Genomic DNA, 26117 nt, shown 5'->3' with positions numbered 1-26117 from the left:
AATTCCTCACCTAGGGCAAAAACAAACAAGAGACCCGGGGGTCACGCGCTCACCTGAGTATCGCAATTTCACCTTCCATGCATTCTTGCACACTCTTACCTGAGAACATTGGAAAATTAGGTCTGGATATGGATCCCCCCCCCACCCCCCTCAACTCCAGGGTGGGGGGGGGGGGCAAGCAGCCCTGGATCTGCAATGAACAAACTTGGAACTAAAGTCATCAATGTACAAACTCACTGTATTAACAATGCTTTATCATTTCTGGTTCTAGAGTAGAAGATTTTAAATATTCCTTAATGTGGGGGGGGGGGGGGGTGGGCCCCCTAGGGGGCCCCCAAGAGGGACATGGTGCCCATTTGAAGGAATTGAGATTCTATCCCCCTAGGGATGCTACCTGCTAAGTTTGGTCAAAATTCATCGTGAGGTTTTCAAGAAGAAGATGAACATATCGTCGCCGGTCAGACGAACCGACGAATCCCTCAGGTTTGCGTAAGAATGACAATTCGAGAAAATCGCGTTTGAAGTTAACCCATTTTTGACTTATGGTTGCTACACTTTCATGTCCAATAATTTCCAATTATTTTTGTAGTACATCAGACTTCAATTCTTGCTCTAACTTGTGAAGTTTTTATCGAATTGGATTGTTAACAAATAAGCGGGAAATCGTCAAAGAGCTGCATGCATGTATTTTCGGTCTGCAAAGAACATTGTCATTTTCCATGTGTGTCCATATGTGCATGTACATTGAGCGTTGTTATTGTCAACGCATGTATTACATAGTACGCGCACTGTGCGCGCGGTCAATGAACTGTTGAATCTCAAAAACTACACGCAAGTAAATGCACACTGATTCGTCGGTTCGGTGACCACGCGTACTAGTTTTCTAGTACGCGCGGTTACCGAACCGTCGAATCACCTGATTGTTTAACACACGCGTCTATGGGGAAAACAAATAATTTTCACAAATGGAATTACATGCTTCTACAAAAGTGAGAACAACGTAAAAATTACACACTGAGAATTTCAGAATATGTAGTATGGAATGTCTACTATCGAAATGATTGGAAATCTCAAAATCGAAAATTTGACCCAAAATCGAGTGATTTGTCGGTTCGTGTGACCGGCAACGATATGTACAATTCAGGCCCCATTACAACTGTAGTGTGGGACTTCTCTCCATCCCCTCTCCTGGATCCCAAGGGGGGGCACCCCTGATTCCGCCAATCCCATGAACAAACTTGAAACTACAGTCATCAATGTACTAACTCATAGTGTTATCTAAGCCCTATCACTTCTGGTTCTAGAAGATTTTTAAAGATTCCTTAATTTTAGGGGGTTTGGCCCCCCCCCCCTCCCCCCCCCCCCCAGGTGGGCCATGGTGCCCATTTGAACAAATTGAGATCCTATCCCCCTAGGGATGCTACCTGAAATGAAAATCAGACATGGGGATATCAAAGTGAAGATGAAAATGTACAATTTAGGCCCCATTAGGACCCCTCCCCTGGGTCCCAAGGGGGGCACCCCTGATTCCCCCATGAACAAACTTGAAACTACAGTCATCAATGTACTAAGTCATAGTATTAACTAAGCTCTATCACTTCTGGTTCTAGAGAAGAAGATTTTTAAAGATTCCTTACTCAAAAAAAGACCAAAAAAAAAAACAAAAAAAAAACAGGAGAGAGCCAGAGGTAAACTTTTAACAGACCACACTGAAAACCTTCTCCGGGTAGCTTTCCATAGAAATCTACCCGTTCATGCACGAAGGGGTAGTAGTTACAATCCAAGCACGTGATCACATGCGTGATGAATGTATCAAAGGAATATTACTACGAGATTGTTCTAACAGAAGGGTTGTCAGGGTAATGTCAGGGTAATGTCAGGGTAATTACCCTAGCTGGCTACAGGGTACAATTTGGCAAAAGTTACCTCGACAACATCCTAGCAACATTTTGCGGGGATCATTTCAACAGGCAAGATTTTTTTTTTAAAAAAATCGCTTTAAATCTTGTTTGAAAGGCTCTGTTAAAATGGGGCTGAAGTGAATTACTGCCTATGGAACTCAGGGTGAGGGAACAGGTGAATGAAATGTTTTGTAACTAGGTTGCAGGAAAAGAAACATCCATAAAATGTGATACATTACAGAAATGGTCATGGGTCTAAATTCACATTGGATACAATCAATGCTGTAAACACTTGGAACATACCTCTTACGGTCAACCGGGAAGACATATTGAACCCTTCCAGCACAAAAGTGCAGACTCTCTCAGCTGGGGTGTCAGTCCCATTTAACAGTACAGTGATGGAAGACCATGTATTAAAAGTTCCATCACTGTTGATGCTTCTGTCTCTGTACTCTGTCTGGTCACCCCATGTTGGGTACTTTTCAGGATAAGCACTTTCCACCTTGCAGGTGAAAAATGCCACAGTCCCAACAGGAATGATTTGTTCACAGTCGTTTCCATTATCACTCTCACACCCATCAATGTGTAGAGATGTCGTTGGTAATGCTGTTTACAGGAGAGGGGGAGAGAGAAAGGGGAAAGAATCACTTATTCAGGACATGAATGAACACAAGCTTACATATATTTTACCACTTTTGCAACTAAGTAAGTGCGTACATTTTATTTTGTGCATTCTACAGTAACATGAAATGAAAATGAAGGAATAAGTCTGCATGTACATGTATTTTTTCAGCAGCCTTGTTTTCTGTGCAGTTACACGATTAAAAAACACATCATGCAGATTCATTATTATTCCATTGGCCTAACTGACCTAGAGGTACAGGTGACAATAGTGTTTAGGGGATCGAAAAAATAAATCAAACAAATAAAAATCACAGGATATCTTGAAAGTAATATTCATCTATAGTAGTATACGTGAGGACATGGCCACTCTAGCAGCTACGATACCACTAAATTGACACTTAACGCTTATTTTGTCTTTTTCCCAAAAGCAACATGACATTTTCTTCTTTTTACACTATATTACAGTAAAGATCAAAAGTCATCATTTTCTACAAGCTTATCCCTCCTCTGGCTATCAAGTTTGCGAAAGTTTTTTGTTTTGTTTTACAAAATCCTTATAACATTTCTTTCTTTTCTGATGGTCAAATGCATGGATTTCTGTAATGCATGGATTAGTTTTTTTTTAAACACAAAATTGCAATGTTTTGGATACAAAATGACCTATAAATAGATATTAGCCTGAAATGGCATCCCTGCATCTGCTGATATGATTCCTGACTCACTATTGCAATGGTCACTTGAATATATGTTTTCATCAGTAACAACTTGTACAACGGTACAAACTGCCTTGCAATCCTAACCTATATCCTTCTGACCAACCCGAATTCGCCTATTTAACATTTCATTCACAGCACTGAAGTACTTGGGACATTATCTGGCTGTGGTCTATAGGTCAGAATAATATAACAGTGCTAGCCATCAATGAAAGTTACAGCCAGCGTGCTTAATCCAAGACACACTTCAAATGACTCAATAGCAAATTTTGATGAAATCTGACCAATAACACACACGAAATGTGACTCTATAGCCTGGTTTACACACAGCTAGGGGACAGTATCACCAACAACTATATTATAAACCTAGATTTCTCAACCATGCATGCATCTCAACCTCAAGTTCAAATAAAATCCACTGAATAACCAGGGAGGTGGTTGCTCTAACAATATCTGTCATGAAATATAATCAACGCAGCACCACATAGAAATGTGACAGGGTGTGGATGGCAGGCTAATGCCCCTTAATTCACAGTATCTTCCACAGACTTTGGTCCGAATTCAAGAAGGTGGTACAATAATGAAACCATGGTTTAAAGGGAGATACCAAGAAAACACTTATGAAATCATACAGAGCATACCTTTTTAAGAGGAATTCAAAGTTTATTTGAATGAAAATCAGGTTTGGAATGAATGAAACATTAAAAAACAAAGTAAAATGAAGGTGATTAATACCCCCGCCCCATGACGACAGTCTTACCCAAGGAATGATCTTTCCTTGATCTTCTGCCATTTATATGCCGTTACCATGGCAACGCAGCTTCCGACACGTCCGAAAAACATGTCTTCCACATCTTCCCACCAAGATCAAGGTGTGTGCCACATTTCATAAGCTTTGGTCAAAAAACTGAGGAAGTAGTTAAATCCGCAAGATCTTTCCTTGATCTTCTGCCATTAATATGCCGTTACCATGGCAACGTACTTTCGGGTACTGTCAAAAAATGCGTCTTGCACATCTACAACCAAAGGCACACATCTGTACCAAGTTTCATGGAAATTGGGCAAAAACTGAGGAAGTAGTTTGCAACACAAAATTTTCCATCATTTTGGCTCATAATATGTGAGCTGTTACCATGGAAACATACTTTTTGTCACTGTCAAGAAATGTGTCATGCTGACCTATATCCTAAGACAAACATTTAATATGAATTCCATGAGAATTGGAAGAACACTGATGAAGCAGTTTTGCCATGAAGCATTTTGCCCTATATTTTACCAATAACATGCCATTACCATGGCAACGCACTTTTTGCCACTGCGGAAATATGTGTCTTGCACATTAACATATTCAGATGAACATCTGTACCTAATTTCATAAAAATTGGTCAAAAACTGTGGGAGTTCGCGACGCAAGATTTGTACCCATTTTTGCCCATAAGATGCCGTTACCATGGCAACGTACTTTTGGGTACTGTCAAAAAATATGTCTTGCACATCTACAACCCAAGGCACACATCTGCGCCAAGTTTTATGGGAATCGGTTGAAAACTGAGGAAGTAGTTCCCGACGCAAGATTTGCAACGGACCAACCGCCCGACCGCCCGACCGTCCGCTGATTCCTATATACCCCCTTCAAACTTCGTTTGGCGGGGGTATAACAAAGTGATCATAATAAAGTGTGGGTCCAGACTCACACTTTCTTAGAATTGCTCTGTTTTGGATATCTCAGCCATTTCAAAACAATTTTTCTTCAAATAAATGCTGAATTCCTCATGGAATTACATGCTCTTCCATATTTCATAAGAGGTTTCTCCTTATCTCACAAAAAAAAATGTTAGAAACCTGAAATTCGGTCTCAACCAAAACTATACAATCCCTTTAAAGGAGAAGTCCGGACGATTTTGAATAAATTTCACCATAACCTATATAAATCAAGGACCATAATGACTAAGTTTCATTGAAAAATACCCTCCCAACTCGTCACAATCGATTTTTTAGCATCACTAATTTTGAATCGTAACTGTTAAATTTCTGTATGACGGCGAGAAAGATCACGTGACAGAGTGACGTATTAGCATCACATTGCTTTTTGTTTGGAGCGTCAGCTGGCTCGGGGAGCCCTGCTTGAGCAACGGCGACACGGGCCGAGCAAGCGGTAGCGTTCCGCGTGGTTCCGGCCACACAGCGGATGCACGCGGCATGATCGAAAATGCCAATGTGTGAGCGTTTGGGTGTTCTAATAAACCGGGCGATGGCCAGAAGAAGAGTTTTTTTGCCATTCCGAACCCAGAAAATGAGCGGGAAAGGTGTGCAAGATGGCTCTCCAATATTTTAATTGACAAGTTTGTCGTCAAAACTTACAAATACTACTCGATGCAGCCTCGTCATACTCCCCATCGGCAGCGTAACTGCAACCAGCAGCCCCATACGCATAACGTAATGGGGCTGCGCACTGTAACATTCAGGATCATGATCGGGTAGCATCGCGGATAAATATCAACTTAAAATCGAAAAATTTCTTCAATTTGAAGACTTACCAGTGAAGTCGAAGTATTGACAACAGGCTTCGGGCAACGCTTGGTTCTGCCAATAGTCCCTTTCTGTTCGAATTAATGACTTAATGTGACTCGGTCGAGAGGAACCTGGGAGAGCTACACTGAATTGACGGCCAGCGCATAACCGGAGATGTGTGCGCACAGAGATGTCTCTTTGTGTGTGCGCATGCGCTGGCCGTCAATAATTCAGTGTAGCTCTCCAAGCTTCCTCTCGACCGAGTCACATTAAGTCATCAATTTGAACAGAAAAGGACTATTGGCAGAACCAAACATTGCCCAAAGCCTGTTGTCAATACTTTAACTTTACTGTTAAGTCTTCAAATTGAAGAAATATTTCGATTTTAAGTTGATATTTATCTGCGATGCTACCCGATCATGATCCTGAATGCTACAGTACGAAGTCCCATTATGATATGTGTATGGGGCTGCTGGTCGCAGTTACCGGCGGCGGTACTATGATGAAGCTGGCGCTGGCGTTTCTTCCGCAGTTCAAGTTATACTGTTGTAATTTACCACCGTCAAACATACTCAACAGTCTCGGACAACAAGAGAGGCAATAATTCTGAAATTGACAGACTGATTTCAGATTGTTTACACTCAGAAGTTGAAAAAAACGATCGCGGATTGTGATGGCATTTGGCAGCAGCAGACGTACATGTATGCCTGATCACTCTGATGACAACAATAGACAATGAATTGTGATGGGGTGGACACTAATAAGTACGGCAGTATTACAATACATATGATATTTCAATAAAATGAAAATGTTATAACATTGCAATTATTTTACATTAATCTTTGACGGATTTTTATAGATAAAGAGTAAAATATCCCATTTGCGGCAGTTTAAGCATTGTTTAGGATTTTTCCAACTCGTAAACAAATCAGGCAAATTATTTTCAACCATTTCATATATCATAGACAAGATTATTCATTATCGCAATTGTTTTCATAAAAGAAATTTACCATTGACCAACGCAGTTTTCATGATTTACCAGGGCAAAACCCGGCACAATTTTCGCCGATAAGGGCGATATGCGGCGTAGTATTTCTGCTTGCGGCACGATGTACAATCCCTATGCAATACACGCGTGCTCCGCGATCTTCAGCTGAACGCCTTCACATGTCTCGCGAACATTGCGTAAGCACGTGAAAATAGCAAGCGCACATGCATTGGCCGCAAACAAGATTGCAATTCTGGCGGTGTTGTTGATGTCTTTCTCGTGTTTTTCTGAATTTTTCGATGGTAACGTCCACTTTCCGAGCAAAAATGGCGGCCCACATCGGCTCGCGAAAGTTCTATTTCATGTGAGGATATGTTTTCAAAATCCATGAGCATCGGGAAAACAACAAAAAATCAAGTTTCTTGGACCATTATTTAATTGTTATGTTAAGAAGTACCGAAATTTTTATTTTGGATGCGATATGTTGTCATTTAGGTAAGAAAATTTCACTTTCGTCAGAGATCGTGCCCATTTTATCGGTTGGTTTTTGTTGATTGCTAGTGTGTTAGTATATGTGTAGTGTGCATGTAACAGTGCAATGCTGTGTTTAGCGGTATATTACCGTGTATGTTGTACCTGCCGCGAACGGCTGCACGGCCGCTTACTGCAGCAGTTACTCTATACCGAAGATCATTTGAATAAAGGAATACAGCATTTGGCGACAGCACTCCTAAACCAGTGTACGGACTCCTGCGGTAGCGCCAACTAGGCAGACCTCAGCAGGCATGCAGATACCGCGCCGCAGTCAGCAGTGCAATGGGAGATCGATGCGTAGCTGGGCTGCGCTCGCAGTGCTCTGCTGAGGAAAGTGAGTCTGTGACGTCACGCGCAATGCATACTGGGACAGATAGTACGAAGGGCTGCTCGCGACGGATTCGAACATGAAGAATTACCTTATTTTTCAAAAAAAATCATAGTAAATGTATCTGATGGTCTTTTCTCGTCGGGAAAAGGGTAATAGGTTCATGAAATATTGTTCTTTACACGGGAAACGGCTGATAATCGTCCGGACTTCCCCTTTAAACCATGGACAAAGACCATAGTTTTTCATGGGGCGCCAAGTGTCGCATGTCCTATTTCATTACGAAATCAGTCATTTCGTCAAAATGACTGATTTCGTAATGAAATAGGCCATGCGACACTTGGCGACTCAAGCAAAACTATGGTCTTTGTCCATGGTTTAAACCATGGTTTCAATTGTACCACCTTCGCGAATTCAGTCTTTGTGTCTCCAAGGAGGTACTAGCCTGGTACCTCCTTGATATCTCAAGGGATGTATTTGGTATGTTAGGTGCTGGTATTCTCTTGAGACCAACATTCAGGATAAAATTGTATCACTGTACAAATTTGTCCTTAGCCATAATGTCTATACACTCCTTGGAGTGAGCCATTGTTTTCCTTCCTTTTAATGACTTTTAATCACAGTGACTGCATAACAAACTGTCACAGGCATTCAAAATTAAAGGCAAAATTTAGTGGAATTCTATCCACATTTACTGCACATTGTGGCTTTGTAATGAGCAGTGAGTTATCAACATCCAAGGAAAGCAGGTACATAGGTCTGTAGTATACAACACAACCACCACGATGGGTCACCTAAGTCAGCATACTGGGATGGCCAACACTGAAAACCCTGAGCTTGAAATAGTGACGCTAAAGAAAAGGGAAAAAGTACAACACATGATCTTACCATAGGTGTGGAAATACACAGTACCCAAGACACTTCCTGTCGTTCCAATTCCAGGATGGTAACACTCGTAGACTCCTTCATCATTTGGTGATATCTCCTCAATTGACAATGAGAAGTCAAAGTTAACAGTGTAACCAGGAGTTGTGGTGCCATGATGAAAGGTTGCATTCGGTGAGCCCTGCGACAAGCCATGAGAGTACTTCTTCCAGTAGGCATTGGTATGACCTTTGGTTTCACTTGATGAGGGACATGTAAATGTCACACTCTCCCCTACATGGCCTTTGATTGTCTCATTTGATGCTCCTGTCAAAATCAAAAAGAAGCTAATCAAAATCAATTTTACACTTACCACACATCTCCAGCATGCACAAAGGTAAAATTCTGATTACTGTATTTGCCAACATTAGTCAGCAAACTGTTTAATGCCATCTTCATCACACTCCAAATATGTAAATGCAAAGGAGGGGATCAGCTTCCTGACACCCTTCTTAATAGCTTTGCAACTCCCTTATCTTGAAAACATCCAACAATAACTGAGGATACCAACAGAAGATGGAGTGAACAATGAAGACACAATTTGTCTCAGACCCCGGAAAGAATGTATCAAATTGGTAATATGTTATGTACTGTATGCATGGCTCCAATTATGGGCACCCTAAGGCCCTGGAAAATATCAATCTTTATAGAAAGAAAGAAAAAAAATTACATTATAAAACTTTTTGCATCTGTAAAAGTTCATCAAAACTTAAAAACATTTCTATATACATTCTTGCCACACACTCTATTATGCTATTACATCAGCTCTTATACTTTTAGATTTGTGTTTATAGATAAAAAAAATACAGAAGACTGCAACAAAAAGGCTTAAGTGTGGCTGACACACAGAACTACTAAGTAGTTGAGTTTTGTGCATTATTCAAATTGTAGATAACTGTTGACTTCCAAATTTCTCAGCAGTGGCCTAAACAAGTCCCCTGAGGTTCATATTTAATGTTTTGCTGCATTTTGGGAGGTCTGTAAAAGGTATCCCCTACCTTTAAAGGCCAAAATGAGTGTGTTTGAAGCATGAAATGCTGCACACAAGAAGATTTTTATTCTTCTTTGTAATTGGTAATAAACTGATTTCAATATGATTAGAATAACTTTGAAGAATGCCAATATTGTGCGTCTAATTTGTTATTTTTACAAAATGAACTTTTCTAAAAAATTAATGGCCAGTCAAAATATGGGTTTGCATGCATAACTCTTGCTGTTCTCCTATTTGGTCATAACTTTTTACTCTTATTTTCTATGCAATGACTGTATCTCTTGCATGTATGGCCGATTCTGGTGGTTGTGATAACTTGTAAAACTATCCCAAGAATATTTCTTACTTGATTTGCTTTTTTACAGGCAAAATATTATTTTGTAAAGTATTATTTCATTTCGGGTCCTTGCATTATACACACAAATACATTTTCTTCTTCATGAAAATATATTTTTTTTCCTGGAAATATGTCACTGATGGGCATTACTTATGACCTCTTTCTCAATTTGGCGTGGTAACCTTTCACTTGCTGTTGTGTACAGCCCAACATGCGGTCACAAGCGTTTACCGGGTAGTGTCTTGCCTGTAAATATTATATGTTATTAATGCACACAAATTCTACGTTGGCAGTGTGTTGACTTGGTTATTTCTCGCTATCATTATTTCCAAAGAAGATCAAGTCATTGCGTTGAGAGTAAGACCGATTGTGTACACATGTTTTTACCTCAAATTAAAATAGTTATGGAGGAATTCATTAAAAGTGCAATTTGTGTTCATAACCAAGGACAACAATATTTCGATGTCCTTAGTTATGCACACAAATAGAATACTTGATTTTAAGACATTTACACTGAAAATAATTTTATAAAAATCTAATAGTACCAAGTCATTAGAATCATAGTATCATCAAGACAAGTCTACTCTTTTAAATATTACACATCAGTTTCAGCACAAAATCAGTTATCATTTTATGACATTTGCATTCATATCCATGGACACCAAGCCATTGGCATCTTGAGTTATGAATGCACACTCATCTAGTGCAGCAATTGTCATCAATAAATTTATAGTGTTTTGTTGTCGAAATGGACTTGTTAGGTTTACATCTATTACAATGTCCTTGATCACTTTCATATACCTGTAGACTGAATCCAAAATACTTTAAAGTCATAAACTGTAAACAAACTTTTCAGTGCACACCTCGAAAATGTTTTCGTACATACAATTTACCCAGTGTCCTTGCAATATTTTACAATTAGTAACCTGCCATCCTTGAATTCTTAGTTTGTAATTGCTCTGATACATGGGGTAATCACTGTTGTTATGATAATCCCAGTTAACTTAATTGGCTTATATAGCTTAACCCCCAAAAAGAGGACACTGAATTATGTACCCCATGTGTATGCAACTTATTTTCAGTGAATGTGCGAGTTTGATGTGTGATTCCAATTCTGTGGATAATGGTTCAGGTCTGAAAATCTGTGTTGTCACAAATGTACACACAAGTAGTTATGTACATGTATCATGGCTGTATGCATGGTTGTTTTAATGTGTATGTACACAGGGTGACCAGATTAATGGAGAACATTCTATATGATATAGATATAGTACATACAGGCTGACCAGATCAGTGGAGAATTTTCTACATGGTATAAAATGTAGCTACAGTACATGTATGCATGTGACAGGAAATACATTATAGCTCACTCAATCTAGAATGATTTAACCCATTCCAGAAAATTCTAGGAAGTGCTGGCTGAGAGAGGCACTGCCCTTGTAACCCAATGTGATTGGTAGTTAATTTTGGCAATGATGTTATGCACATATTAGGCAGTGAGTCATCCAGGATTCCTGGAATTTGGACTTGCTAGTATGTTCAGGTATGTGGCCCCAGGTTGGAGAAAATTACAGAATGTACTAGAAAGGGGTGAATGGATAGTATATAAGCAGGAGAAATTCTGAGGTAGGCAGAGTACCCAACACCTCTGCTCTGAGAGTTACGTCACTTCTGGCTCTGAAGCGACTTGTTATAGTCAGTCCTGTGTTACCTGCTGACCTGCTATACAAACTGTGTTTGTGGAGATAAGGCCTGGGAGACATTTTGCCTGCAGAGAATTAATTTGCCTACGTTGGAGATAGACTCCATATTTTAGTGTCAACGGACATTATTACGGCAAAGCTGTGACGGGCTGGATTCCTTGCTGGACATTATAAAGTGAATCATCATTCAACGCATCAACTGGACGTGGTCGTCATAACGTTTGGATTCTACACGTTTCGCTGTGAACATTATATCGTGGACTATACCCTGGATTTAACCTACATGAGGTTGTTCTCTTGGAAGAATTCAAAAAGAGTGTTGCTTTCAGTGTGAGGTCGCATTTGGATGATCACAAAGTGACAAGTTTGCATAAAGCAGCCTTGATGGCTGATGAGTATGAGCTGACCCACAGAAATGACAACAGACCACCTTTCGGAAATTTCTCTGGAAATAAGAGAGACAATAATCAGTCGAGCAACCAACAGAATGCTGGTTCAGGAATGTTGTCGGCACCACAGCCTCAATCTGACAAAGGGTCCAGTACAAGTGCAAATGTCATCAAATGTTTTCACTGTAACAAGACAGGGCATGTAAAGTCACAGTGTTGGAAGTTGCAAAACAAAACAAAGAAGGACATGGGATTTGTCATGTCAAAAAGTGTCCTACCCGAAAATAGTGTCCCGTTCAGTGAAACACAGGCCATTGAAAGTCGATCTCCCAAATTCAAAGATAGGCTGAAGCAGGTGGATGAGAGCTATCGTAGCTTTTTGTTTGATGGTGAGGTTACCCCATGTACTTCTGGTGAGGGAGGTAAGCCAGTAGTCATCCTGCGGGATACGGGGGCCTCTCAGTCGTTGATGGTGGATGGTGGTATGACTTTTCCACCAGATAGTGCAGTGAATGCAAAAGTCTTGATTCAGACTGTTGATGGCAGTTATATGTCAGTACCACTGTATAGAGTGGATTTGAAGTGTGACCTAGTTTCTGGTCCTGTCACTGTTGGAGTTGTTCCTGAGTTGCCCATGGCAGGCATTGACTTCCTGTTGGGGAATGACTTGGCTGGGGATAAGGTGGTTGTGTCTCCAGTTGTTTCGGATAAACCAGTGGTGGTTGCTGAAACTGAGCAGTTGCAGGAGGAGTTTCCTGGGATTTTCCCAGATTGTGTTGTGACTAGGTCTCAGGCTCGTAGAGCTGTTCAAGATGATGCGGATTCTGTTGATGTGGAGGAGAATTCCGGTGTTTGGTTGGCAGAAATCTTTTTCAAGGATTTGAATGATGGGGTTGCTGTATTAGGCTCCGAGGCTAACAGTGATGGGCTGTTTAGCAAGTCTTCCTTGGTTGAAGCACAGCAGGCAGACTCTGAGTTGAAAGGCTTGTCTCAGACGGCGTGTTCTGAGGCTGAGGCTGAAAAGGTCCCTGAGTGCTATTATGTCAAAGATGGCATTTTGATGAGGAAGTGGAGACCTCCCCATAGGCCAGCTGATGAGGATTGGACGGTGGTCCGTCAAGTTGTTGTCCCTCCCTGTTACCGCGGTGAGATCTTGAGGATTGCTCACGAGTTACCTGTTGGCGGCCATTTAGGCGTCAGAAAGACAAAGGATCGGATCATGAGGCATTTCTATTGGCCAGGGTTGAATGTGGATGTGGCTGAGTTTTGCAAGACTTGTCACACATGTCAGGTGGCTGGTAAACCACAGCATTCAGTGAAGCCGGCGCCATTGATTCTGATACCTGCGTTTAAAGAACCATTCAGTCGGGTTCTAGTTGACTGTGTTGGACCTTTGCCTAGGACTAGGTCGGGTCATAAGTACCTCTTGACAATCATGGATATGTCTACACGGTTTCCAGAGGCTATCCCATTGAGAAATATCACTGCTAAGACTGTGGTAGATGCTCTAGTGCAGTTTTTCACTAGGTATGGGTTGCCAAAGGAAGGGCAGTCTGACCAAGGGTCAAATTTCATGTCAGGCATATTTCAAGAGGTGATGTATCGTTTGGGTGTGAAGCAGCTGAAGTCGTCAGCTTATCATTCCCAATCCCAAGGTGCGTTGGAGCGCTACCACCAGACCCTAAAGACAATGATTAGGGCATTTTGTGAGGAGTATCCCGAGGATTGGGATAAGGGCATCCCTTTCCTGCTGTTCGCAACGAGGGACTCCCCAAATGAGTCGACGGGTTTCAGCCCATTTGAGTTGGTGTACGGTCATGAAGTTAGGGGCCCACTGAAGCTCATCAAAGAGAAATTCATGACTGAGGATGATGAGGTCCACCTACTTGACTATGTGTCAAAGTTTCGTGAAAGGCTTTCAAAGGCTTGTGAGGTAGCTAGGGAACACTTGAAAGTGTCACAAGACTCTATGAAGAGAAAGGCAGACAAAAATGCCAAAGCCCGAACCTTCAAACCAGGTGACAAAGTTCTTGTACTGCTGCCCATACAAGGTGAACCACTGAAAGCCAAGTTCAGTGGCCCATACTGTGTCAAAAATAAACTCAATGATGTGAACTATGTGATCAGCACACCAGACAGACGTAAAGAACAGAGAATGTGTCATGTCAACATGTTGAAAGAGTGCTATGACAGAAAGTCAGTTGGTGTGACATAGGTAGTGGATAGCACAGTAGAATTCAAGGGTGAAAAGTTTTCACCGCATACACACGTGTATCACTTACAGTGTATGTGTTTAGCATATCCATCAATGCATGCAAAACAGTTTGACATGATTGTATAAGCTTCGAGAATCCAAGCAATATCATTGTAATTGGTATCCATGAAAAGAAAACATGGAATCAATGCAGCTTTTCAAAAGGCATGTGATAGTATGTGATTATGGTTGTTTGAGTTGGATTTTACCTCACATTCGTTGTAAATAACAATGAGAAATTGTGAAGGTAAAAGAAATCCTTGCTACGGCAAGGCTTTCTTTTTCCCATGGGGGATGGTGTCACAAATGTACACACAAGTAGTTATGTACATGTATCATGGCTGTATGCATGGTTGTTTTAATGTGTATGTACACAGGGTGACCAGATTAATGGAGAACATTCTATATGATATAGATATAGTACATACAGGCTGACCAGATCAGTGGAGAATTTTCTACATGGTATAAAATGTAGCTACAGTACATGTATGCATGTGACAGGAAATACATTATAGCTCACTCAATCTAGAATGATTTATCCCATTCCAGAAAATTCTAGGAAGTGCTGGCTGAGAGAGGCACTGCCCTTGTAACCCAATGTGATTGGTAGTTAATTTTGGCAATGATGTTATGCACATATTAGGCAGTGAGTCATCCAGGATTCCTGGAATTTGGACTTGCTAGTATGTTCAGGTATGTGGCCCCAGGTTGGAGAAAATTACAGAATGTACTAGAAAGGGGTGAATGGATAGTATATAAGCAGGAGAAATTCTGAGGTAGGCAGAGTACCCAACACCTCTGCTCTGAGAGTTACGTCACTTCTGGCTCTGAAGCGACTTGTTATAGTCAGTCCTGTGTTACCTGCTGACCTGCTATACAAACTGTGTTTGTGGAGATAAGGCCTGGGAGACATTTTGCCTGCAGAGAATTAATTTGCCTACGTTGGAGATAGACTCCATATTTTAGTGTCAACGGACATTATTACGGCAAAGCTGTGACGGGCTGGATTCCTTGCTGGACATTATAAAGTGAATCATCATTCAACGCATCAACTGGATGTGGTCGTCATAACGTTTGGATTCTACACGTTTCGCTGTGAACATTATATCGTGGACTATACCCTGGATTTATAACGCGGACTATTGTAACCTGTGCCTCTGGATTTACGTCGAAGGAATCATTCATCGGTGCATCACGGATCATTCATTTGTGCATCAAGCATCGTATTTGGACACTACCAGGAAACTGTAGGGATTTCGTGATTTAGTGAGTAAGTGATTCCATTACTGACTTATATTTGTTTATAGTGATCATTATTGTACTGATGTGAAAACCGATTACGAGTCTGTACCCACAATATCACTGTTAATAAACCGCCTGAACATCAGTTGATTGTTTCTTTTGTGCGATCATTCTCAGAGTGATTTTGGTCGTAACAGTGTGTGTCCTCGAAAGTGTCAGGAATAGTACGAGAACAAAAAGCAAACAAACTAGAAATGTCATTATATGTGACTGATATGCCTCCACTATTTGCATCATTCTCTGAATAGGTCTACAGAACATGTTGCCATCGTGAGACAACAATTTCATATGATTGGCAAATAATCACTGTCTGTATACACAAATTTTCATAACAATACTTTGAGCCATGTTCAAAATATAGACAAAAACAGGGAAATTTCAGCATTTTCTCTTGACCTTTGACCCATGGTCCAAATCTTTCTCTAAATCACCGTCCAGTATACATTAAGTCATTTCAACAGTACATCTCTGTATGGAGAAAATAGCATAGTTTTACCATTAAGTAGTATAATTCTTGTTTTAACCAGACTTCTGACCCTTGCCCTTCAACCTCATGACCTAAAAAACCTCCCAAGAGAATCACTGTCAGGCAGTATATGTACAATGTATGTACTTGAATCATGTTCTCAAGATACAAGATGTACTTGAATCATGTTCTCAAGATACATGATACACCCGAGAAAGGGAGAAAACATGACATTTTAGCATTTTAACTTGACCTCTGACCTATCGTATGTCCCCAGGGCCTTATACTTTATGTAGAGAATCTTTACCTGATAAAAATATAGTTTCATGAAAATACCTTTAAAAGCATTGTAGAGATAAGGGAGAAATTTCAGTATTTGACCTTGACCTATGACCTTTGACACTGAGTGTGTGCCAAAAAGTTGACAGGCACAGTTTTGTCCACTCATACATGCATATATGCCAAGTTTCATTTGGATACCTCAAACGGTACTTAAAAGGGCATCGTACCAGGTTTTAAATTTTTTTTAATTTGTTGTTCTTTTAATTCTAAAAGACCCAGCGGTGCAAACAGAATCAAAATTTCTTAACGATTAAGTCCGTAATTTAATGTTAAAAATGGAACTTTTTAGGTGAGAATTATGCTAATGAGCTGACGAGCCCGAATGTTATGATGTCACAGGTGCTCTCACTATTACTGATTACAAGTGCTCGCATACGCGTGAGTTAATTCGTATCGAGTAGCAGACAACGCTTAGGCCTAATATAGCTAGCAGGCGGCGCTTGTGTACTGTTCTATCCATGTAGATATCTCAAATTTCACTAAACCAAATCGCATCAAAATTACAGGATATACTTCAAAGCATATTTCAAAGTATTCTCTTACATTTGAACGAAATCAGTAATCGAGAAGTATCAATATTGACGTTGACTGTCAAGTCGTCACTCAAAAAAAAAAACTCACTCTTCGCGAGAGATCCTGGCGAACGCAAGATGCACAATCTAGAACTGAAGTTAGCCGACTAGTACTGTGCGAACGGGGAATTTACGCGAGAACTAAACTCAAAAGTGTAATGATTTTTGCGACTTGTGTGATATAGGAACTACATTTTTCATTCAACTTACCATAAATAATTAGTAAATTTATTTATTGCCCCCGATTACTTGAAAGATTTGTCTCATGATATTAAATGGCTAACTTCAGTCTGTGCGTGCGCAGCAGGGAGGTAGGGCCTGGCCGCAATCACTCATGTTAGTCGTAGAGCAGCTTATTCTTAGCGACGCCGACAGGAAAGTCGGCATCTACACTTACGCTTCCCGACATGTGATTTGTTTCCAATTAACGTGAGCTGTTGGATATGAATCATAAAGTATTTCCTGTGAGTTTGGTGCCATTTGGCAAGGTGAATTTTGAGATATCTACATGGATACGAAAGTACGCTAGCACTATACCTACACCAGCGCTGGGATCGCGAAGCGGCGACACTGTGTTAGAATCTACGTGGTCAGGCCACTCTTCCGAGATATGGGTCCTAGTAGGCCTACTGAAACAAACTGTTAGATCTAACATTAGTCCTTGGTGTAAATAACACCACTATGAGATTTATCTCGACTACAAAACATCGGAAATCCATAAAGCAGATACCTCACCTGAAAAATTCAGCACAGGAACAACAGTGCCTGCAGGACAAAGGTCCAGATCTAGATCTGGAGTCTGGACTTTCGTCTGGACTTTCTTCAAGTTCTGGCAGCAGGGGTATATACTATAACGTTACGCTTTGCCTTATTAGCGCTGTGCACATAGGGCCTACAGCTGCAATGTCGACGGTGAGTGAGTGTAGGGCCTACTCATCAAAACTTGGACTGCCACGTAGAACCTACTCCTTGACTGCTCAGTAGTCCTAGTCCTAGTTCTAGTATCTCAGAGTCTATGTGTACTGGGTACCGTTTTCATCTTACTAAGCGTAAATCGTTGAAGAGAGTCTATACATTTGGATTTAGATTCACTCAGCCCTCATCTACGTTAGATAGTTTGAACTGGCGAACCATCGCTCGATCATAATGATCATCAATGCGTAACGTTACTTACACACAGCCTTCTGTGGGCAGCACGTTCGGATAACGATGCCAATTTCATTTTGTATATCTGGAATTTCCCCACAAGTTTTATCTAAATAAAAAGCTGTTGAAGAAATTGCTTAGATTAATAGATATTGTTTAACATGTTTATTATAGCTCCATATTGCAATTATACTAAATAACAGCTTTTGCAGTACTTAGTATGAGATTTCATCAGTAAATTGGCATTATGTAGTTCGTCTTGCCTAAGTCGGAGTTGTTCACCAAGAGCACCCATGACGTAGGCCAAATTATGTGGATCGTTCCATGGCTTGCTCATTTTCATGTTTTTCAAAAATTCATTACAGGCTTATCCTGGGTTATAGAATCCTCTCTTTCCAGTAGTAGGCATCAAAAAATGTAGATTAGAATTATCAGACAATTAGAAAATGTCAGTACAGTTTTCTTTTAAAAGGACAAGTTCACCTTCATAGACATGTGGATTGAGTGAATGCAGGAGGCTATATTAGAACACATCAGTGAGAGTTTAAGGAAAATCTGACAATCTATTCAAAAGTCATGAATTTTTGAAGTCTCTGCTCAGTCACAGCTGGATGAGAAGACTACTACTGCTTGTGATGTCACATGTGTACAACGATATAAAGAAAGAATAAAGGAAATTCAACATATTTTCACTTTTCTCGCATAACAAAAGAACACTCCACTTCTCTCTTTCAGAAGGCAGGGGGAATAATATTACCCACAAAATATGTGCACTTTATTCAAAAAGTAAAGTTTTGTGAAATTCTCTTTTTATTTTCCTTATATCGTTGAATGCATGTGACATCATACACTGTAGCAGTCTTCTCATCCAGCAGTCAAGAACACACAACTTTTGAACGGATTGTCCGATTTCCACTAAACTTTCACTGATGTACTCTACAAACATTGTTGCCTTCACTCAATCCACATGTTTACTGAAGGTGGACTTGTCCTAAGTTTAATATGCTGTCCACAAAATTGATTACAGAAGGACTGGATGGAAGGGTGGATGGAGGGCAGACACGGAAGAACCTTGAAACATTTGTTATGCCTCCGGTGACACTTTGTGGTGGAGGCACAAAAAAAAAAAAAAAAACATGATCTGAGCCATGCACATGTTACAAAATACGCATTGAATATCCATAGCTGGTATCTTTTGTGGTTTCACTATTGGTTACCTTCTATAATCTTCTTTAGCACCTAAAAATAAAGAAAGCTCCAACACACATGAACTACCTACCCTGTAATGTACAGTACGTTACACAGCTAAAAAACATGTTTTTAAAACCAAGTCATTTAGTTTATCAGCCCTGATGTAATCGGTTGTAGTTTGTATGACTATACTGTGAAATAGAAAATTATTAATTGATCAAACAAAATATTTGACCTTTCACACCCACAATATACTATACCTTGTAAAACATGGTAACACATATGTTAAAGAAAATTTGAGACAAGTTAAAGGGGTCGTACAGTTTTGGTTGAGACCTAATTTCAGGTTTCTAACATTTTTTTGTGAGATAATGAGAAACCTCTTATGATATATGAAAGAGCATGTAATTCTACGAGGAATTCAATGTTTATTTGATGAAAATTGGTTTTGAAATGGATGAGATATCCAAAAAAGAGCGATTCTAATAAAGTGTGGGACCCACACTTTATTACGATCTCTTTGTTTTACTTTGTTTTTGGATGTTTCAGTCATTCCAAACCCAATTTCCATCAAATGAACTTTGAATTCCTCTTAAAATGGTATGCTCTGTACTATATCATAAGTGCTTTCTTGGTATCTTGCAAAAAAGTTAAAAGTGAAATTCTCATCTCCACCAATAGGGGAGAGCGGGGAGAAGTGGGACATTATTTCAAGTTCGCCAATTTCGTTCTTATATCTTTTTATAGAAGAGATGATTACATTTCCTTTTGGGCTTGCATGTGGGTAAAGTGGGACATCCTATAGAAACGTCAAAGTTGGAAGGCATAATGAAACATTGGTAATGAAAACAGTCAAACATGCCTTAAAATGATCTTTATTTCAACAAAACAAGTTTGAACAACATGTTTGAAAATCTGAACAGCTTTTGTTTCCTGAACAAATTATGCCCAGTAGTTAATCATAATAAACATACAATGTAGGCCTGCTGTATCTCCATTATCTTTATTGGTCTTTGCATTTTCTTTTCAGAGTACATCAACCGTAAATTTGAGTAATAGATATTGTTTGACTCAACTTTCATCTTAAAGGGGAAGTCCGGACGATTATCAGCCATTTCCCGCGTAAAGAACAATATTTCATGAACCTATTACCCTTTTCCCGACGAGAAAAGACCATCAGATACATTTACTATGATTTTTTTTGAAAAATAAGGTAATTCTTCATGTTCGAATCCGTCGCGAGCAGCCCTTTGTACTATCTGTCCCAGTATGCATTGCGCGTGACGTTTCAGAATCACTTTCCTCAGCAGAGCACCGCGAGCGCAGCCCAGCTATGCATTGATCTCCCATTGCACTGCTGACTGCGGCGCGGTATCTGCATGCCTGCAGAGGTCTGCCTAGTTGGCGCTACCGCAGGAGTCCGTACACTGTTTTAGGAGTGCTGTTGCCAAATGCTGTATTTCTTTATTCAAATGATCTTCGGTATACTATATAAAATCCGTCAAAGATTAATGTAAAATAGTTGCAATGTTATAACATTTTCATTTTATTGAAATATTATATGTATTGTAATACTGCCATACTTATTAGTGTCCATCCAATCACTTACAATTCAATGGCTATTGTTGTCATCAGAGTGATCAGGCATACATTTATGTACCGTCTGCTGCTGCCAGATGCTATCACAATCCGCGATCGTTTTTTTTTTTCTACTTCTGAGTGTAAAAACTTTCAAATCAGTCTGTCAATTTCAGAATTATTGCCTCTCTTGTTGTCCGAGACTGTTGAGTATATCTGACGGTGGTAAATTACGACAGTATAAACTTGAATCGCGGAAGAAACGCCAGCGCCAGCTTCATATTAGTACTGCCGCCGCCGGTAACTGCGACCAGCAGCCCCATACACATAGCGTAATGGGACTGCGTACTGTAGCATTCAGGATCATGATCGGGTAGCATCGCGGATGAATATCAACTTAAAATCGAAATATTTCTTCAATTTGAAGACTTAACAGTAAAGTTAAAGTATTGACAACAGGCTTTGGGCAACGTTTGGTTCTGCCGATAGTCCTTTTCTGTTCAAATTGATGACTTAATGTGACTCGGTCGAGAGGAACCTTGGAGAGCTACACTGAATTATTGACGGCCAGCACAGGCGTACACACAAAGAGACATCTCTGCGCACACATCTCCGGTTATGCGTGCGCTGGCCGTCAACTCAGTGTAGCGCTCCCAGGTTCCTCTCGACCGAGTCACATGAAGTCATTAATTCGAACAGAAAGGGACTATCGGCAGATCCAAACGTTGCCCGAAGCCTGTTGTCAATACTTTAACTTCACTGGTAAGTCTTCAAATTAAAGAAATTTTTCAATTTTAAGTTGATATTTATCCGCGATACTACCTTATCATGATCCTGAATGCTACAGTGCGCAGCCCCATTACGCTATGCGTATGGGGCTGCTGGTTGCAGTTACGCCGCCGATCGCGATGGGGAATACTGCATCGAGTAGTATTTGTAAGTTTTGACGACAAACTTGTCAATTAATATATTGGAGAGCCATCTTGCACACCTTTCCCACTCATTTTCTGGGTTCGGAATGGCAAAAAACTCTTCTTCTGGCCATCGCCCGGTTTATTAGAACACCCAAACGCTTCACACATCGGCATTTTCGAAGTGAGGCAATAGGATCATGTCGCGTGCATCCGCTGCGTGGCTGGAACCACGCGGAACGCTACCGCTTGATCGGCCCGTATCGCCGTTGCTCAAGCAGGGCACCCCGAGCCAGCTGACGCTCCAAACAAAAAGCAATGTGGGGCTAATACGTCACGCCGTCACGTGGTCTTTCTCGCCGGCGTACAGAAATTGAACAGTTACGATTCAAAATTAGTGATGCTAAAAAATCGATTGTGACTAGTTGGGAGGGTATTTTTCAATGAAACTTACGGTAGTCATTGTGGTCCTTGATTTATGTAGATTATGGTGAAATTTATTCAAAATCGTCCGGACTTCTCCTTTAATATGTCTGTTTTGTATGAATTCCAAATACATGTAATGGTATTATGAGGGACAAATGGGACACGTTGTCCCAACTGTCCCTCACATGACATATAGGACTACTCAGTAACCATGCAAGCATTTGTCAAAAACAAGTTATATTAGGTGCATATTAATAAGGCTCACCGCCAGCTTAAACTGTGCCCTTGAAATCATGAATACAAAGACAACAAGTTAATTAACCTGATTTCAAAAAAATATTGTATTTTGGGAAAAATTTTAAATAGCAATTTACACATACTTATAATTTGCCAAACTGCATGGCTTTCTTAGTGTGATGTATGGTTGCTAGGGGCTTATTGTAAATATAAGGCAATCGCTGATTGGTTGAACAGTTTTTGATTCAGAGAACGTGTCTCACTTGACCCGCGTCCCAACTCACCCCACTCTCCCCTACTGTACCATCCCTTTAAGAATGGTGAAAAACAGCATTCAAAGCATGAACAAGACAATCTTCCTTTTATATCTCTGATGGAGGATCGAAAGTGTAAATGCAAACATAGTGTTTAGAAAAACAAATCTTTTGAATGTCTGATATCAATACATTACATCGACAAAGATGGTTTTTTTTTCTTTCTGGCATTAGGTTTTTGTTTTTCACTCATATTTCTTACTGAGTGGGCCATCATTCCGACCTCATTTCCCTGAAGTCACTTTCAACTTTTATAGCACATGCCACTGAAAAGATGAGATGCAAGAATCATGTTCTGTACATTTTAATTTCTGCAGGCAAAATAGTCAGCAACATAACAATTCCAGAATGGCGCCGAGATATTGGGTTTGGCCTTACAGCGTGTGGAGCTAGTAGCCCAGTGCTTTTGAACATTCCACTGATTGACTGATTAGTTGTCATTAAAATAGAAAACAGCTGATTATCTCCTTTGCTGTGTGTCTACATATCACATTTAAGTTGCAAATGCAAAAGGGATTTTCTCTATAGGTCTTGTGCCTGCATGTACTCGCAATGTTGCATGCTAAAAATATGAAAATGGTTGGAAATGTGGGCCCACAGTCATTCTGGCACCTACACCGTATGGACATACTGTACTTGTGTGGAAGTTAACCCATGACCTTAAAGGAGAAGTTCACCATCATTAACATAAGGATTGAGAGAATGTAGCAATATTAGTAGAACACATCATTGAAAATTTGAGGAAAATCGGACAATCCGTTCAAAAGTTATGAATTTTTGAAGTGTTTGTGCAGTCACCGCTGGATGAGAAGACTACTGCAGTGTATGATGTCACATGCATACAACAATATAAGGAAAATACACTCAGCAAAAAAAGAAAGTAAACGCTTTTTCAAGTTTAGATTTCTCATAGAATATTTGGCTGAAAGCTAATGTATTATATACCATATTGAAGGTAATTTAATTGGCTATCAACCTGGTAGATCATCAAAAAGGGAAATTTTACGCATGAGTGAACACCATTGTTTTTCTCTTCCAGGGCACAAAAGTAAAAATTGCAAATCTGAACAATTTGCCATTCATGCGTATGTGCTCTTCCATAGAACAATAAGAACAAACAACAAATTTCACACAAAAAGAAACATGAATTAAGTTGCAAAAATAAACCATTGATCTCTATGATATCTTTAAAGACCAAAAGATCAATGAAGGCTAAAAATAAAGGGGTTAAATAAAGCATCTTATGTCAAATCTAGATTCAAATGAAATGAGAGAAGAAGTAATAATTAACAAAAATGGTAGAAATTTGAGGGTTTTTTTCAAATTTGGAAATTGTAATAATTATGTTCGGTTCTTGAAATTGTCAGATTTTTAAATCACTAGATTGAAAGAAATAAATAAAGAAATTCTGCTCATTTAACCATCTTTATGCTTATTATTCCCTTTGTCATTTGAAGTTTGACTTGACTTGACAGAAAATTTTTGTTTTCCCCCTTAGTTTCCCACTTTGTTTTCTTAGAGGTTATAAAGAGATAAAGAGAACAAAAAGTTATTTTTCCTATTTTATTCATGTCTCTCATTGTGTTAAACTGGTCTTTTGTTGTCAATGTTATCGTGAAGGGCATTTGCAAATAAAAGAGAACCTGTCAATTTTTGCAATTTTTAATTTTGTGCCTTGGAGGACAAAATCGAATGTGCTCACTCATGCGTAAAGTTTTCTTTGTAATCAACCTATTAGCTTAACAGCCAATTAAATTACCTTTAATATGAATACATTGATTTTCATAAATTTCTTTTTTTTGCTGAGTGTATAAAGAGAATTTCACAAAATTTCATCTTTTGAAAAAAGTACACATTCCCTTGACTCGTTACTGACATGTTATGGGTAATATTATTCCCATTGCCTTTAGAAAGAGGCAAGTCAAGTGCTCTTTTATTATGCGAAAAAAAGTGAAACTAGACTCGGAATTCATCAACACTGACAAATTAGGTGATCCGATCTATTGGGAAATCAATGATTTGAGTCCTGATCCCAATAGGCATGACCATATAGGTTTCATCTGTGTTGTGGGGACATTGGTCATGTGATGTTTGGAGTCTCATTTAGAAAAGGGAGTCAGACCTGCCATCTTTGGTACCGAATTCCGTATGCACTAACAAAGATACAGAATGAAGTATATTTGACCTTTGACCCCATTTTGCACACCAAAGATGGCATCTGAGCAAAAAGTAGTTATTGTGTGAAATGATTCTTGTAAAATGGTCTTTGTGTGTGCAAAATATGGGAAAGATAGGACAAGTATTCACCAAGATACAGGATAAAACATCTATGACCTTTGACCCTAATTTACATACCCAAGATGGTGTCCGATCAACTCGTTCATATTTTATGAAATAATGTACGTGACATGAACTAAACATGTGCAAAATATTGGGGCGATAGAGGCTGTTTTTCTTGAGTTATTGCAAAGAAAGTTGCACAAAGAAAGAAATATCTCAATACATCGAAGATAAGCTTAAAAGGTCCAGTTTACCTTTGGGAGAAGTGATTTCAAAATTTTTGAAGATATCACCTTTTATGCATATATGTGTAGATCTGTTGTATCACAAAACGTCCTACCATATACAATTTTCGCAATAAAGCCTAAAATATAAGGAGATATCAGTATTTTTCTCAATAAACCGTAACTGTATACGGTTTAGTCTGGAAGTATTCTTATTATAACCATTGTTCACATTTTGTGTATTTAACAATACTTAACATTGATAATACAGATTCAAATTTTTACAGTGGTTGTTTCTATCCCTAACTCACATTTTAGAAGTATTTTAAAGCACTAATGCTGGGTTTTTGTTTCATCTGCAAATGGTAAATTATGCCTTTAATTTCAACCAAGTTTTTTAGCATGATCCAGACATCGTATGAAAAAACAAAAGGCACATTTTTGATAGCGCAAAGTCTCAGCTACAACATATTAAAATCTGGGAGAAATTCACCTAAGGGTAAGTGAGCTAGTGCTCGATAAAGACAATCATGTCAACTTTCACATCTAGAAAAATTCCCTCCCATAGAGATAACACGTCATAATGAAGGTACAGAGAAAAGTACATATGACCTTTGACCCCACTTTGCACAGACAAGATGGCCTCTGAGCCAAAAATGGTTATTTTGTAAAATGATCCTTGTCACATTGTCTTTACGTGTGCAAAATATGGGAAAGATAGGACATGTATTCACCACGATACAGGATAAAACATTTATGACCTTTGACCCTAACTTACATATCCAAGATGGTGTCTGATCAAGTAGTTGTTATTTTGTGAAATAATGTACGTGACATGAACTAAACATGTGCAAAATATGGGGGTGATAGGGGCTGTCTTTCTTGAGTTATTGCAAAGAAAGTTGCAGAAAGAAAGAAATATCTCAATACA

The 26117-nt window shown here is 39.5% G+C and overlaps 1 protein-coding gene across 1 annotated transcript in view; it reads right to left on the bottom strand.

Moving 5' to 3' along the window:
* Positions 1 to 2148: 2148 nt before the first annotated feature.
* Positions 2149 to 26117, bottom strand: part of LOC140227917 (uncharacterized) — a 34368-nt gene continuing 10399 nt past the window's right edge. Inside the window, exons 2-3 of the mRNA XM_072308299.1 lie at positions 8488 to 8790; positions 2149 to 2507 (exon numbers count right to left, since the gene is read on the bottom strand). Coding sequence (XP_072164400.1) covers positions 2149 to 2507; positions 8488 to 8790 — 662 coding nt within the window. The remainder of the gene's footprint in view (positions 2508 to 8487; positions 8791 to 26117) is intronic.

Source organism: Diadema setosum, chromosome 4 (genome assembly GCF_964275005.1).
Source record: "Diadema setosum chromosome 4, eeDiaSeto1, whole genome shotgun sequence".
NCBI classification, from domain to species: Eukaryota; Metazoa; Echinodermata; class Echinoidea; order Diadematoida; family Diadematidae; genus Diadema; species Diadema setosum.
Note: the sequence above shows the minus strand (reverse complement) of the source record. Positions and strands in the feature narration are given on the sequence as shown.